Here is a 16,897-nt window from a genome sequence, read left to right on the forward strand (position 1 = left end):
ATGTATCAAACGACTATGTAATGCTAAATATGGTACTTGTTTTGACAAACCCATATATAACTAGAAAGAGCATTTCCTCCAGAAAATGTGTTGGAATGCTAAAATCTGAAAGCTTGTTGCTGAAATATTAAAAAATAGCTGAAAATATCTTAAAACAGATGAACATGTCTGACAATAGCTGAACACAGCTGAAAATAGTTGAAAATAGCTGAAAATACCAAAAAGGGAAACTTCCTGCTCAAAGCGTTGAACACAAAAATATTGACCTGAAGTGCTGAACATCCTTGAAGTGGAAATGTATAACTGGATAAGATAAGCAAAACTCTATCATCTAAATATTCAAAGATATGAATCACAATCCCAGAAATTAGAGAGAAGGTGAAAAGTCATACATGAGAAAAAGAGAGGGAGAAAGATAAATAAAAAGAGAGAGAGGGATAAAGAGTGGATTTTCTACAAAATCATTTGTTAAACCCTGTCAAAAAAACATGATCAAATCACAAAAATAGTAGAATAAATAGAGAGGAAAGATTCAGCCGAACGCGCTGATATGTTTGTTATGTTTGTGGAGTAAATATGACCTGATAAACTCTAAAGCTGGTTCTCCCATGGATTAAACTCTAAATATTCAAAGATATGAATCACAATCCAAGAAAGGAGAGAGAGAGGGGAAAAAGTCAGATATGAGAAAAATAGATAAATAAATAAAGAGACATAGAGAGAGCATGGGGGGGGGGGGGGGAATATAGCGCGGGGTGAGGGTGTCCTTCCTTTCCTCCTTACCAGGCTTCCTTTCCTACCTCCCTTGCCTCCTTTCCTCCCCTTCCCTCCTTGCCTAGCTTCCTTCATCCCTTCCACCTTCCCTCCTTTCCTTCCTTTCCTCCCTTTCTTACCTCCTTTCCTTCCTTGCCTCCATGCCTCCTTCCTTCCTACCTTTGATTCCTCCCTTGCCTCCTTTCCTTACTTCCTTCCTTGCCTCATTGCCTAGATTCCTTCCTACCTTCCTTTTTGCCTTGCCCCTTCCTTCCTTCCTTGCATGCCTTCCTTTTTCTATCCCTCCTCCACTTACAAGAACAATAGTTGGACTGCTGAAGTGAGAGGTCCATGAGGGGATCCTCACCACCGAGCGGCGTCCCCGTCCCCCGAGTTGAATCTCTGGGTCAACTCAGCCGACTCTCACATGTCTGAGCCCCTATAGACTGATGCTCACGGTAAACACATTCGATCGGGAGCGCGCGAGGGTTTTGATAAAGTTAGCGGAAGGATTTACGTGACACAACATCCGGTTTTGCAAAGTTAGCGGAAAGAACCACGTGAAACAACATCCGTTTATCAAAATAAGATGTCGACAAATCATACACGATTACATATAAAAGTAAACAATGAACTGATTTTGTATCTTTATAGATAGTTTTTGAGATTTAGTTTAAATTATGCTAACATTAAAACATTTTTACTGTACCAAGGAAGACTTTATAAAAATAAGTCAGACTATTGTATGTTAAAAAAAGTCCTGTATATAGATTTCCCCAAGAGTTCCAGGAAATGAATGATGCAGATGTGTTCTATACATATCTGGAATCCCCTACACTGGCAATCAATCCATTTTAATGTATCAATTAGGACATTTTTCAAAGTAAAAGTCATAAATGTTAAAAGAAATCGGTAATTTATTTAATGTTTGAGGTGCTTTATATATGTATTTCCTCATAGTCCTAGGCAATAATGCTACACAATAAATAGAATGCTTCAATCGACACCGTGATCGGTGATCGGTAGATCGGCAGATACTGATTTCAGTTATCGGTGATCGGTATTATCGGATCGGCAGATACTGATTTCAGTGATCGGTGATCGGCACCAAAAAACCTGATCGGTGCATCTCTAATTATTATGTCTCTCTGTGTTTGCTGAATGTTTCTAGGAAACTGTTTGCTAACATGTTGGCTGGAACAACTTCACAGATGAGAAGTGGCCAAAGATCAGCTGTGAGGAAATTACAACCAAACTGAGCCAGAACTAGTTTTAGGTTGACCCAATTCATTTATTTTTTACCTGTGTGGTGTCTGAAAAGTAAAACAATGAAGTTGTTTATCCTCACGAAGAAGCATTTGTGTGAGAACTCCTAAATGAAATGAAATAATAATATGTACACCTTGTCACAGTTCTACTCCACCCCCTCCTCACTCTGTTTCAGCCCCTCCCACCTCATTAGTCTAACTCCCCTCACCTGCTATGCCTCTCATCACCAATCAAGTCCCTATTTAGGCTCCTCCCTTCCAGACACACCAAGCCAGATTGTTCTCTTCTCCCCTCTTGCATTTGGGTCCATATACAAACTGTTTACACACCTATGTTTGCCCTGCAATAAGTCATGTGATCTGTCTCCTACCTGATTGGAGGTGCCGATGTCACCGCCCCCTTTGAGATATTCCAGAACCTTGTCGATGTTCCCCGCTCTCGCCGCTCGCAGGAAACTGGTGTTGCTGTCCGACTGGAAGAGACACAGGTGAAAGACATTTTCATAAAATCATCCACATAACGTCTAAAGCACATATACATGACGAATAGTTATCACATAATTCAGCATTCTCATCTGAATAGGTCACATTCTTTCTTAAGTAATGGATTCAAAAACCCAACTCCATATCTAGCTCTACAACCTCTGAAGCTGTTGAGCACTGGCTCCTAACCTACTGGTTAACTGGCTCCTAGTTAACTGGAGCCTGGTTAACTGGAGCCTCTAGTAGGGGGACTAAGCTCCAGTCTACAGAGTTTAGTCGAAGCTGTTTCAGTTACATGAGCCGGGATGTAGGGAGACCAGAGAGAGTGCACTAAATTAATTGGCTTATGGGTCTTTTGGGAAAACATTGGTCAGTGTTTGTAACGTTGAATGTGTTATTAAATATCATGTTGTGATCTTATACTCTTAAATAGAAACCTGAATGTCATCAGGAATGTATGCACACTTATGCAATTGACATGTTTTCATTTTCTGTAAAGCACTAAAGTTTAAATTGGCATAATGTGCATTTCTACCTAGGCATATACAGTGTCATTGATGGAGAAGGATGTGTATGTTAGAGGTTTGGGAAGGACGTTTGTTTTTGGATGCTGACAGTTGGAATCAGACAGGGCCTGTGAGGAGCTAGAATGATTCAGCATGTTCCCTTGGGTGCCTTCACTAAAGATACATTCTGGCTCACATACAGTTAGTTCACAGTTCTCTGTTTCTCCTGTGGAAAAACACTGTGATGCTTCTTTTTACTTTATTAAAAATTTGCTATTCCATCCAAGAGCAGGTCAGAGGTAAGTTTCAGAAATACCAGCACTAGCACTCGCTGTCCTGCTCATGGACACTTCAGGGGATATCTTTTTTGTTTCTTTTGCAACGGACAGAGTTTGCCTCAAATGTTCATCAGCAGGATCTTATAGTGTTGACTGACTTTAGAGTCAGAGTTGTAGAATACAGAGATCAGAGGTAAGAAAACAGCCCTGATGGAGCTTGACATGAGCAGTAACACTGCAGATCCGTATTCTACTTCACACATAATCCTGGTCCTATGGTTCCGCGGACCTGCAGTCAGCGGCGGTCTGGCTGCTGCAGAGACCTGCATTGCATCACTCAGACGCACCACTGCTGGAGCTTTCTGCAACACTGCTGCTATCACCTCAAAGAACCATATTAAGGCTTCTCCAGTCGACCGTTTACACATAAGACGCATAACATCACAGACAGCTTCAATAAAAAAGTCGCTGGGGTCAACTTGCAGAGACTTGCGGATGGGGCACCAGCAGAGAGGGCAGAGCTGTCTATGTATCACTTATTCAGAACGTTTTCTCCAATGGAAGGTCACCGTGAGGTCTATGTATCACTTATTCATCACATTTATTCCACTGGAAGGTCAACCTATTCAATTCAATTGAATTCAGTTTATTTGTAGAGCCCAATTTCACAAATTACAAATTTGTCTCGGAGTGCTTTACAATCTGTACACATAGACATCCCTGCCCCAAAACCTCACATCGGATCAGGAAAAACTCCCAAATAACCCTTCAGGGGGAAAAAAAGGGAAGAAACCTTCAGGAGAGAACAGAGGAGGATCCCTCTCCAGGATGGACAGAACAATAGATGTCATGTGTACAGAAGGACAGATTTAGAGTTAAAATACATTCAATGAATATGACAGAGTGTATGAATAGTTCATAGTAGGCATATTCCACGAAGGAGACCTCCACGATCCATCAGGCAGATGGCGGTAGAGAGGAGGAGTGGGCGGAGTCTCAACAGTGGGCGGAGTCTCAACAATGGGCTGAGTCTCAACAGGGCAGTGGCGTAGTTGGTAGCAGGAATTCCACGACCCTCACCTCACCTCAACCTAGAGGACTACATATCACTTAGTGATCATGTCTTCTCCACTAGCAGGTCAGCCTAGAGGTCTATGCATGTCCTCTCTAAGTTCCTTGAGAGAGTAGTCGCAAACCAGTTGTGTGATTTTATATGTCAATCGTTTATTTGAGGAGTTTCAGTCAGGATTTAGAAAACACCACAGCACCGAGACAGCACTGGTGAAAATTACAAATGGCCTTCTAATTGCATCAGATAAAGGACTCATCTCTGTACTGGTCTTGTTAGACCTTAGTGCTGCATTCGACACCATTGACCATGACATCCTATAACAGAGACTGTATCAGTCGATTGGCATTTCAGGTGCCGCACTAAGTTGGTTTAAATCCTACTTATCAGATCGATCTCAGTATGTATTTGTAAACGATGAAGCCTCGATAACCACCAACGTTAGTCACGGAGTTCCCCAAGGTTCTGGCATTATATTTTTTAAAGTCAGTACTCTTGGAATACTTCAGGGAGTTAGTTGGACTGAAATGGGATATGCTGCTGAGGGATGCTTTAGGATAGACTAAGCACCTATCTCCTCTTCTTTCTCTACTTATGGATGAATTTTCATCTCTCCATTGCACATTACTACCTCTGCTTCCTCCTCGGAGTCCTTTTGACTTCACGTCTCATAGGACTCTCATTGGACCTGACTTGCTGATGCTCCGCCCACTCTTCCTCTCTACCTTCATCTGCCTGATGGATCATGGAGGTCTGGATCGTGGTCCATGACTACTACCAACTATTCATACACTGTCATACTCATTGAATGTGTTGTAACTCTGTAATGATTCCTTCTGTACACATGACATCTATTGCACCTGTCCATCCTGGAGAGGGATCCTCCTCTGTTGCTCTCCTGAAGGTGTTTTCCCTTTTTTCCCCGTAAAAGTTTTTTTTTCTATTTCTTGGGAGTTTTTCCTGATCCGATGTGAGGTCCTAGGACAGGGATGTCATATGTGTACAGATTGTAAAGCCCTCTGAGGCAAATTTGGAATTTATGATAATGGGCAAAATAAACTGAATTGAATGCATCACTTAGTGATCACGTTTTCTCCACTGGAAGGTCACCCTAGAGGTCTATGTTTCACTTATTCATCATATTTCATACACTGGAAGGTCACCATTGAGGTCTATGCATCACTTAGTTATCATGTTTTCTCTACTAAGTTCACCTAAGAGGTCCCTGTATTCCTTATGTATCATGTTTTATCTATTGGGCACGAAAGTGGAAAGACTTACATTATTCATACAGCCTTATACATGTTGTTACAGAGTTAACATTGTTTTCTAGCAGCATAGCACAAAGCAGCCATTTTCCCAAATCAAACCTCACAGAGCAGCAGTCACATTACGCAAGAACTTGCCATATTCATCATTCTGCAATTGGCGGGTTGCCATAGTAACACGTAGACCAACAGGACTCTCAGACGAGTGGGGCTTTGGCATGGATGATATTTAACACTGGAGAGAAAGGGAGAATTGTGGCAGCCAGCTTCCTACAGAAAGTATATCATAACTCCTGGTTTATCTCTTTGATGAGAAATATTTGGAATATTATCTACAACGAAAAACCCAGTTTCGGTTACATGAAGGTCGTGTTTGGGGAATCGGCAATGAATAGGAACAGAAAAGTAAATTAAAGCTGCAAGCAACGATGTGCGGGTCCTCGTTCCTCCTTCCCTTTTTTCCCCCTGAAGGGTTGTTTGGGAGTTTTTCCTGATCCGATGTGAGGTTTTGGGACAGGGATGTCTATGTGTACAGATTGTAAAGCACTCTGAGACAAATTTCTAATTTGTGAAAATGGGCTATACAAATAAACTGAATTGAATTGGATAATGTATGGCCGAGTTACATCAACTTGCATTTTCATGGCGAATGGTGTTTCTTTGCTGGTCCGGAGACCGCACATAGTTTAATATTTTTTAAATCTTTCAAAGATTGCACGGCAACGTTCTCAAGACCTTACTGCCCCACTTTGGAATGAATGGGGTTTAAGCTCTAGGAGGAGTTGACTGTTTTACAACTCCCAAAAATTAGAAAAATCTGCTAAAAATGCAGATATTGAGCAATTTATTGTAGCGCCCCCTAATGTTCAAATATATATAAAAAATAGAGTAGGTGCAGTGATGCCATGTAGACATAAGATAGGAATTTAATGAGGATAGGCCATGTCATTTGGAAGTAAGTCGTCTTTACATATTAGACCACACCCCTTAGATGTTCATTGGACCATATCTTCTGAACGCAATTAGATATCAACAATCTTTTAAAGATTTTTGATGGCATTGAACCAAAAATGAACCACAACAAGTTGTGTATGAATCGCACCTCTCGTTTAGGAGGAGTTAGAAAGAATGATTTTTTTACAAAATTCAAAATGACGGAAAATCTAAGTAGACGTAGCTTAATGTCATGATGATATTTTTTGTAGAGTAGGTCCAAAAGGACATGTATGCTGAATTACGAGTCAATTAGTCATTGGGGGCAAAAAATATTAGGCCACACCCCTTAAATGTTCATTGGTCCATATCCTCTGAACGCAATAAGATATCAACAAGATTTTCATTGAACCAATGATGGACCACAGAAATTTTCGTATAAATCGGAAAAGGCGTCTTGGAGAAATGTGAGAAATATTTTTTTACAAAATTCAAAATGGCGAAAAAAATCTAAGTAGGCGCATTTGATGGCCACGATTAACTTATTTGTAGAGGAGCTCCAAGTGAACCTGTATACCAAATTTCAGAACAATCGGTCATAGTTTTCAAAAATGGCAGCCTTTCTACTGCAAGGGGGCGCTATAGAGCAAAACATTTTTACCCAAATGCGAGACCTCTAAAATATCAAATTCTTCACCAGTCCTGACTCCTGATGTGCATGTCAAATTTGACAACGTTTGGGATATGATAAAGGCCCCAAAAACACTTTTGTTGCGAGAGAAGAACGGGAATAATAACTCTACGAAAAACAATAGTTTCCTCTTCGACGAAGTCGTCAGGAGGACCCTAATAAAAGGAACCAGGCCAGGCGAGCATGAAGGTCATTGCTTTTCTACTTCTTCCACCACAGTTAGTACATTTTAGAGGTGAGAGGTTGTTAATTAAACATAATGTAACCAAACTGTACATATGTATCTTTTAGTATTATGTGTCCTTTCTATAACTTCTCTATGTTCCTGCTTATGTTTCAGCGTTTGTCTCTAGACCATTACTTCATGACTTCCTCAAACCTCCTAATCATGACAAAGCCTTAAAGCTCCTTCTCCATCGTATCACATTTAACATCCAGTTAGAAAAAAAACCTGTCACTGTCCTTATCTGTGGAGAGCTAGGAGCTTATCAATACTGCAAAACCAACTCCCACGCCCCTGTACACATTATGTGAAACACCATTGACCACAGGGACGTGCGGTCAGGGGAGGCAGGTGAGGCAGAGCCTCACCTGTCATCATGAGTAAAAAAAGTTTTAAAAAATAATGCGCAATCCATTACAAGCTGGGTTGAGACATGCAATTGGCCCGTGCGGGTTGCCGTATCTCTGCATGTCGCCAATATAATGTTTGCAGATATGTTTATTTGTCCTGATTTTCCACAGTCTGGCTAAGGTCTTTAACCATTACAGTGTAATGTTTGTAAGTGACATATTTAGTTTTGCTGATGGGAAATAAAACCGCAGTGAAAAGGCGCAGGATGAGGCAGATAATCCTCTGCTGCCCTGCAGGGGGCGCACGTGAGCCAACGGGTACTTGTTGCTGCTTCTTCTACGCAGAGGCGCCAGGCGAGTCAAATCCGTTTGTTTTTGTATTTTGCTACGTCAGACTGCCAACATGGAAGAGGATTATAGATCTAAGCTTTAAAATGTCTCAAAACTGGACTTTCAGTCAAAAGTGGACGTGATTAACACAGGTAGACCAATGACGGAGCTAAAAGGTTTGCTTCAAACTTTTTCTTACCTTTACGTATCTGTAATATGTACCGTGTGTGTGCGCGTGTGTGTTGTGTGAAGAATGCTGATGAGACATGAAATAACCAGTAGCCAATTGAATAAGCTACCCTTTTGGGTTTATATATTTGTAAATCTGACACTAAAGGAGTCAGTGCCTCACCAACCATGAACCTCACCGCACGTCACTGATTGACCAGGATGGGAGCATCAATGCCCCTCCCAGTTTCCATGGTGATAAACACTGTCCTCTCTGGAGGTAACCATGACAGCAAGACACCGTGTGTCAGCAGAGCACGCACAGATTACATGAAAGCCATTGCTTCCTTTAGAAATGTCTATCTGTGGGTGTATATTTGAGTGATCCATTGTGGACAAATAGAGAGGAAAACACACACACACAGTGCTCTGGTGTAAACACAAAAAGGATATTAAGTGATAGTAGCACTGATGCTAACACTTCAAGTTACTCACTTGTGGAGCCCCATCAGTTAATGGTTATGCTAAAGTCTTAGCATGGCACTACCATCCGTGTTCAGTCTACAGGACTACTGCAAAGCCGTGCTAAATTTTGAGCATGGACCACTGGAGCCTTGTAAACGATGAAGCCTCGATGACCACCAACGTTAGTCATGGAGTTCCACAAGGTTCTATGCTTGGACCAATTTTATTTTCCTTATCTATGCTTCCTTTGGGCAATATTATCAGGAAACACTCCATCAATGTTCATTGTTATGCAGATGATACTCAACTATATCTATCGATAAAACCAGAGGAGACCAACTAGCTCACTAAAATTCAAGCATGTCTTAAAGACATAAAAACATGGATGACCTGCAACTTCTTGATGTTAAACTCTGACAAAACTGAAGTTATTTTACTTGGCCCTGAACACCTCAGAAATCAATGATCTGGTGATGTGGTTTCTGTAGATGGCATTGCCCTGGCTCCAACACCACTGTAAAGAATCTCGGCGTTATCTTTGATCAGGACTTGTCCTTTAACTCCACGTGAATAACATCTCAAGGACTGCATTGTTTCATCTACGTAACATTTAAGGCACACCTTGTCTCAAAAAAATGCAGAAAAAAACAACAACAGGTCAGCAGTGCAGCACCTAGGGGGTTATTGGTTTCAGATCAATTTAGATGTAAATGCTTCAGGCTGGGGGAGCATCAGTGTCGTGGATTTACAGTGTAGAACTACACCAAAACAGTTGTATTATATAAGAATGCAAACTTGTTATGCAAACGCTGTACATTATGTAAGAAAAATGATGTATGTATGTAACTTTATCCGTTAATCAATTGTATGTCTCTTCAAACTAATATGACATACAACAGATCTATGATCTGAATACTTTTCAAATCCATCTCAAACATATTTTGTTAGTATGAAGTACAGTCAATAGGGAAGTATTACGGGATCATGTTGAACATGGCAATTATAACTTCATACTACGTCATATGGCATTTTCTGTTCAACACAATCATCTGAAACAGAGTCTTTGCTATTTTGGGATGTTTAGTTTGGGGAATTCAGGGGCATCCAGTCAACCCCAGTTGTCAACAACATACAGTACATTATTTCATGATGTATGAAATAAATGAATCTCCTTTTCCAATATGGTAGAAAAATCTTCCATTTGAAATACTTATATAAAATAGCTCTTATATATTAAGCCTGTACCATTATATTCATCAATTCCCACTAAACATTTGCATATTTTCTAAAACTCATAGTTAGGGTGACATGACTTTTGAAATGCACACGGCTAGCTGAACGTAGAGCGCTCCAGAATAAACCACGTCTGAAAAACATCCCCTTTCTCTTTCTCTCATCTTCTCTCTTTTATCCTTGGAGAGAATAGAAGCTCAGCTGGAGCTTGTGATGCCAGGGGTCAACATCTCCTGCTACACTGGTGGCTACTTTCGGTAGAACATACATCATAACTTTGCAGGTAGCTGTCTCAACCTGCGCAGCACCCAACTCACAACACAATTGACGGTGAGAGATGTCTGGCTGATTACATTGCATTTACTTCTCATACAGATGCTAGAGGGTTCCGGGTGCATCGGGATCAGACGCCTGGGAATGAGAATGGGATGGCCTGTTACATATCATGAGATATGAGAACATTCTGACAGTAAATGTAAAGGTGAGCTGAGAGAGTTTGAAGTTTATAACCTCGGGTTTACCATGGCTTGCTACCGTATGAATTATTGTATGTCATTGAGATTTAAAATCCATTTGTTGGACTGTACGGGTATTTTTTTATTGTTTTCTTTGGGAGTTTTTCCTGATCCAATGTGAGGTCAAAGGTCAGGGATGTCGTATGTGTACAGATTGTAAAGCCCTCTTTGGGTTTTTTTAAATTTGTGATATTGGGCTATATAAAATAAACTGAATTGAAAATGTAATTAACTATATAAATCTTAAATTCATTGCTGCCCACCATTTTGAAATGTACATATTAACCTATCCAGAAGAAACGACATTAGCAGTAATGTGTGTACAACATCACTCTCCCTGAAGTTCTGGTTTGGTCTCCACCAACTCACGGCTCTCTTTAGCTTCTAAATGCTATTTTTTTCTGCAGAAAGTAGTAATTATTGTCTGTGGGTCCGTCTACGAGCAACACCTTTCTCATAGTCTTTTGATGAAGGTGCAGTTTAAAGTTTTTAGGCTCAGATTACGTTACATGGCAACAACATTATAATACAATCCAGCAGCATACAGAATTCATGCTGCACACTGATATTAAGCAGGTCTTAGCATGTAGCTGTTAGGATCTGGAGTTTGTGTCTCGTTTTGTGTCTTGTTTTGAAGTCCTTGTGTCGTCTGTCTCCCTGTGATTGTCTGCCCTGGTCCTGATTGTTTCCTTCTGTGTGATTGCTGGTCCCGCCCTCATTGTGTTCACCTGTGTCTCATTGTCCAATCCTCTCACCTTGCCTGTGTATTTAAACCCTGTTTGTCTCATTCCCAGTGTGGCTTCGTACTGTTTGGTCCGCGTGTTTGTCGTCCTGTTAGTAGTTGGAAAGTAAATATTGGTTTTTGCAGAATATGTCGGCATTTGGGTCCTCTCTCTCTGCGACATCCGTGACTCATCATGACAGTAGCATGTTCACACAAGAAAAGTGAGAAAAACAAGTATATATACACTACCGTTCAGAAGTTTGGGGTCACTTAGAAATGTCTTTATTTTTCAAAGAAAAGCACTTTCAATAAAGATAACATTAATCAAAAAAACACACTATACATTGTTAATGTGGTAAATGACTATTCTAGGTGGAAACGTCTGGTTTCTAATGAAATATCTCCAGAGGTGTATAGAGGCCCATTTCCATCAACTATCACTCCAGTGTTCTAATGGTACATTGTGTTTGCTAATCACCTTAGAAGACTAATGTCTGATTAGAAAACCCTTGTGCAATTATGTTAGCACAGGTGAAAACAGTTATGCTGGTGATATAAGCTATACAACTGGCCTTCCTTTGAGCTTGAAGTTTGAAGAACAAAATTAATACTTCAAATATTAATCATTATTTCTAACCTTGTCAATGTCTTGACTATATTTTCTATTCAATTTTCAATTAATTTGATAAATAAAAGTGAGTTTTCATGGAAGACACGAAATTGTCTGGATGACCCCAAACTTTTGAACGGTAGTATATATATATATATATATGTGTATATATATATATACATATATATATATGTATATTAGGGCTGCAACAACGAATCGATAAAAATCGATTATTAAAAAAGTTGGCAACGAATTTCATTATCGATTCATTGTGTCGCGCGATTATTACGGCAGTCAATAAGTCGCGGAGTATAAAAAAAGTAGTAGAACGTAGAAAAAGTGGTTATTTTTCCGTGGCGGATAGCGGACAATATTTTTCCAAGGAGAAAGGCAACGGAGATAAGCCCCGCCCCCTCACCGACACGTATGACGCGTTTCACCCACAAACAGTCGGCTGAGTAAACTCAGGAGAGTAAAGCGCTGTCAGTTCTGTTTGTGACAGGGTTCATCCATATGAACAATGAACAGGGTTCATCCACATGCTGACCAGTGGATCTCCAGGACCTTTCCAGGACTTTAAACCAAATTTCCATGATTAAACATTTTGTGAAAACTCTGTGTATACATGAACAAGTGAGAAGATGTTGTATTTAAACGAACAATGAGAATTCCAAAGCATACCGTATATATTCCGTTTCAATTAATATTTGAATATAACAAATTTGCATTACTTTTCCAAAAATTGTGGGATTTTATTTTTTCTAATTTCTTTTCTGACTTTTCCAAGTTTTCCATGACCGTACGAACCCTATTTTCAATAAAGGGTTGAAAATTACAGTTTTTTACATTTTTTATCTGATTAATCGAAAAAATTAGCAACAGATTAATCGATCATTAAAATAATCGTTAGTTGCAGCCCTAATATATATCAATGACGTGCGGTGAGGTTCATGGTTGGTGAGGCACTGACTCCTTTAGTGTCAGATTTACAAATATATAAACCCAAAAGGGTAGCTTATTCAATTGGCTACTGGTTATTTCATGTCTCATCAGCATTCTGCACACACGTACATGGTACATATTACAGATACGTAAAGGTAAGAAAAAGTTTGAAGCAAACCTTTGAGCTCCGGCGTTGGTCTACCTGTGTTAATCACGTCCACTTTTGACTGAAAGTCCAGTTTTGAGACATTTTTAAGCTTAGATCTATAATCCTCTTCCATGTTGGCAGTCTAGCGTAGCAAAATACAAAAACAAATGGACTTGACTCGCCTGGCGCCTCTGCGTAGAAGAAGCAGCAACAAGTACCCGTTGGCTCACGAGCGCCCCCTTCAGTGAGGCAGAGTATTATCTGCCTCATCCTGCGCCTTTTCACTGCGGTTTTATTTCCCATCAGCAAAACTAAATATGTCACTTACAAACATTACACTGTAATGGTTAAAGACCTTAGCCAGACTGTGGAAAATCAGGGCAAATAAACATATCTGCAAACATTATATTGGCGACATTCAGAGATACGGCAACCCGCACGGGCCAATTGCATGTCTCAACCCAGCTTGTGATGGATTGCGTAATCAGAGTTGAGGCTCGACTCGTCGCTGCCTCAACTCTCGTTTCATCCTGTATTTGAACAGGAAATAGGCAAATTCAGTGATTTTGACTATAAAATGTTCAAAATTAGTCATACATAAAGATCGGTGGACAAATATTAATATAAATTTGATGTTATCATGATTTATTTATTTTTTTAAACTTTATTTACTCATGATTGCCTCCCCTGACCGCACGTCCCTGATATATATATATATACACAGTGTTTCCCCCACCATACCATCAGGGTGGCGGCCCGCCCCCCTGAAATCTCCGCCCGCCACCCTGTAATTTTCTCTATAGCGCCAGATTACAGCAGAAGTAATTTAAGGTCCCTTTTCTTAAAGAGCATGTCTTTGTTCTTTTATTGTTATTGATCGTATCTAACCAACAGCATTTCATTTTTGTCTCTACGTGTCACGTTAACACTTCTCGGCTCTCCGTCTCGCGCGCCGCAGAGCTCCGATGCCGGCCTGTTTTCACGCATCGGGGCGGCGCGTCGATGCGCACACACAGGTGAGCACTAGGGATGGGCATCGAGAACCGGTTCTGTTTTAGAACCGGTTCCCAGTGAACGGATTGTTTGGGATCGTTAGCCAAATTCTTTAACGGTTCTGCTAACGGTCCTCTGTGGCGTTGCGCATGCGCGAACTTTTTTAGTTTCTTCAGACTGCAGCAAACATGGCAACGAGGCAGAAGCGCTCTAAAGTTTGGCTCTATTTCACACGACAAAATGACAACTACGCCACTTGTAACGTGTGTCAAAAATCTATTTCGTCGAAGGGAGGAAATACAACTAATACGAAGAAGCTTTTGAACATGCACGGAATTAAATGACAGGAATGTCATGTGTTCGATGCAGCAGCTCAGCTAACGTCGGCGCTTCATCTCTTTCTGTCCAAGGTAAACTCCTCCAAAGTGATCACAACCACTCACTGTGTGAAGCAATTTGCCTTTATTGTGTGGAGTCGATCAAGTTATCTTCTGTCCCTTCGTTTGAAGCACACATTTGAGCTCCGGCATTGGTCCCATTATCGATCACTTCACGTTTGGATTGAAAGTCCAGTTTTGAGAAATGTTTGATCGTAACGGTATTAATTATTGGAGGGCGTGTGTTATCAGCAAACGTTCGCGTTATCCCATTATTAAACTGAGCATATCGATTTTTAATCCATTATTAAACTTAGCATATAGCTACGCTAGCTTAGCTACAGAATCTTCCATTGTCACCCTACATTGAGGCAGAGGTCGTGTTTGCCTCCCCTCTTAATGTGGCTTTATGTCAGCTCAGCAAATTCAGCGATTTTGTTAGTGCCATTTGTTTCATTGTGTAAACCAGCTTTCACTATTTAAATAATCTCCATTGCCATCCAATTTAGCTGCTGACGTTCAGAGTCAGACCGGTTCAGAGGCTGGTCGTCTGTCTGGGTCACAGGCTACAGCACGTCTTGTCCACCTCCTCATATCTTTGTGTTCATCCTCCAGCCCATCTGAGAGTGTTCTCCACGGCTGGAGACACAATAAGTCCTGAGAGATCGCGTATCCTCCCGGAGAAAGCAGACATGCTTATTTTTCTGCACAAGAATTGTTGATCCATACAATTGATGGTTGCACACTTGGTATTTGCCACTGCTAGTTTCATTTTTGGCAGCTCAGTTCATATACCCTTTAAAAAAAAGGAAGGAGCACTGTAATTTCTAGGAACATGTTTAAATTAAACAGAATACATTTTATTTAAGTTATGTAAGTTTTATTTTAAGTTCAAGAGTAATATCGTATAAATGTTTTTGCTTATTTAAAAAAAGTAAATGTGTATGTATACATACTGTGTGTGTGCAGCATTATATAAAAGAAAATTAATGTGAATAAACCCATTTGTGCTCTTTTTTTCACCCCTTGCCCAAAAGAATCGATAAGAGAATCGATAAGGAATCGAATCGATAAGCAGGAATCGATAAGGTATCGGAATCGTTAAAATCTTATCAATTCTCATCCCGAGTGAGCACACTCCCACTGCTTAGGGCACCAATATGGCTAGCAGCGGCACTAGTCCCCCCCCCCCCCCCCCTGAAGCTGTAAAACTAGGGGAAACACTGATACACACACTTGTACACACACACAGCTAAGTATCACTGACTGAGTCTGACCCTAGTATGTACACACACACTAAGTATCACTGACTGAGTTTAACCCGAGTACACACACACACACACACACTAAGTATCACTGACTGAGTTTAACCCGAGTACACACACACATGCTAAGTATCCCTGGCAGTGTGTCATGTGCTGCCATGTAGGTGTGAGGTAACATGTAGCAGTGTCACCTTCCTCCATGTGACCTTTTCCTAAATGCCATCACCCAAAAGAAAACAAATGAGTATCTAAAGAAAAACATTTGAGAAGTTTAATTTTCAGTAGCTTTTGAAAGTTGCAGTTTGAATCCCGTCACACACAGGCTGTGACTTCCTCTTTTTATAAAATGTTTTTTGCTTTAGACAAAAGTTGGATTACTTTAAACATGCAAAACCCCCAGTACGACATGTTTATACTTAATGAAGCCCTGTAATGTCAGGTCATCATGTGTGCATGTGTCATCCTGGTACTAACTTAAAGACAATATACAGACGGTATGCCCTTTAATCCAATGTGTTTACAATGAGTTAAGTTACTGAGTCTGCAGTGTCAGGTGAAAACTGCCACAAAATATCCTAAATGTGTCGTGTATTCAGCAGCAGTTATGTAACGCTGAATCATTACATTGATTGTCAAATAGGCCACTGTAGCCAACACGCTGCATAAATTTAGGAGAAACAATGTCACACTGGCCTCCAAAGAGTCGGGCACGCACGCACACGCACACACGTCGGTGACAGAAACCCAGAAACAGTCGTGTCACCAGGATTGTGCCCGAAATATAAAAGACTTAAAGGAAGATCTGACAATGACTTCAGGTTTCTGCTTTGAAGAAGCAAATCAAAACCTTCTCGTCTATAAAAGAACACTTCAGGGGCGCCCTGGCTGCACCTGCCGGTGTGGGCCCTTACCAGCATCGGTGGAAAGTGATCCACACAATAGTAGTTTGGCAAAGCATTGTGGTCCTGATGAGACCGGCTCGCTGCAGTCCTCAGGCCCTGGTCCGAGCCACACACCTTACACATGGCCGCGTTTCCCATGATGAACTGTATAGACTAACAGTTTACAAGTCTACCCCATTCCGAGGTTTGAGAATACAAGTGAGTGCATTTAACCACCCTCATAATCCACTCCCTGTCCCTGATCCCCTCCCCCTAGAAACCTGCACCCTACCATCCAGAGAGTGGGGGGGGTCCCAGCCGAACCTCACCTCCCTTTGGCCTCCCGTCCCTGCCGCGTCGCCACCTCCAGCTGAGTGGTAAAGCTCTCTTACTGGTTGCAAATACTGTCTGACCATTGACCAAC

General features: G+C 40.9%; 1 protein-coding gene across 18 annotated transcripts in view; it reads right to left on the bottom strand.

The window, feature by feature from the left end:
• ank2b (ankyrin 2b, neuronal) overlaps window positions 1-16,897 on the bottom strand; it is a 219,178-nt gene that overhangs the window by 80,382 nt on the left and 121,899 nt on the right. For all 18 annotated transcript variants that reach the window (XM_056442737.1, XM_056442738.1, XM_056442740.1 and 15 more), the window contains one exon: window positions 2,393-2,494. In XM_056442737.1, coding sequence (XP_056298712.1) covers window positions 2,393-2,494 — 102 coding nt within the window. The remainder of the gene's footprint in view (window positions 1-2,392; window positions 2,495-16,897) is intronic.

This window comes from Pseudoliparis swirei, chromosome 21 (assembly GCF_029220125.1).
Source record: "Pseudoliparis swirei isolate HS2019 ecotype Mariana Trench chromosome 21, NWPU_hadal_v1, whole genome shotgun sequence".
Classification (NCBI taxonomy): Eukaryota; Metazoa; Chordata; class Actinopteri; order Perciformes; family Liparidae; genus Pseudoliparis; species Pseudoliparis swirei.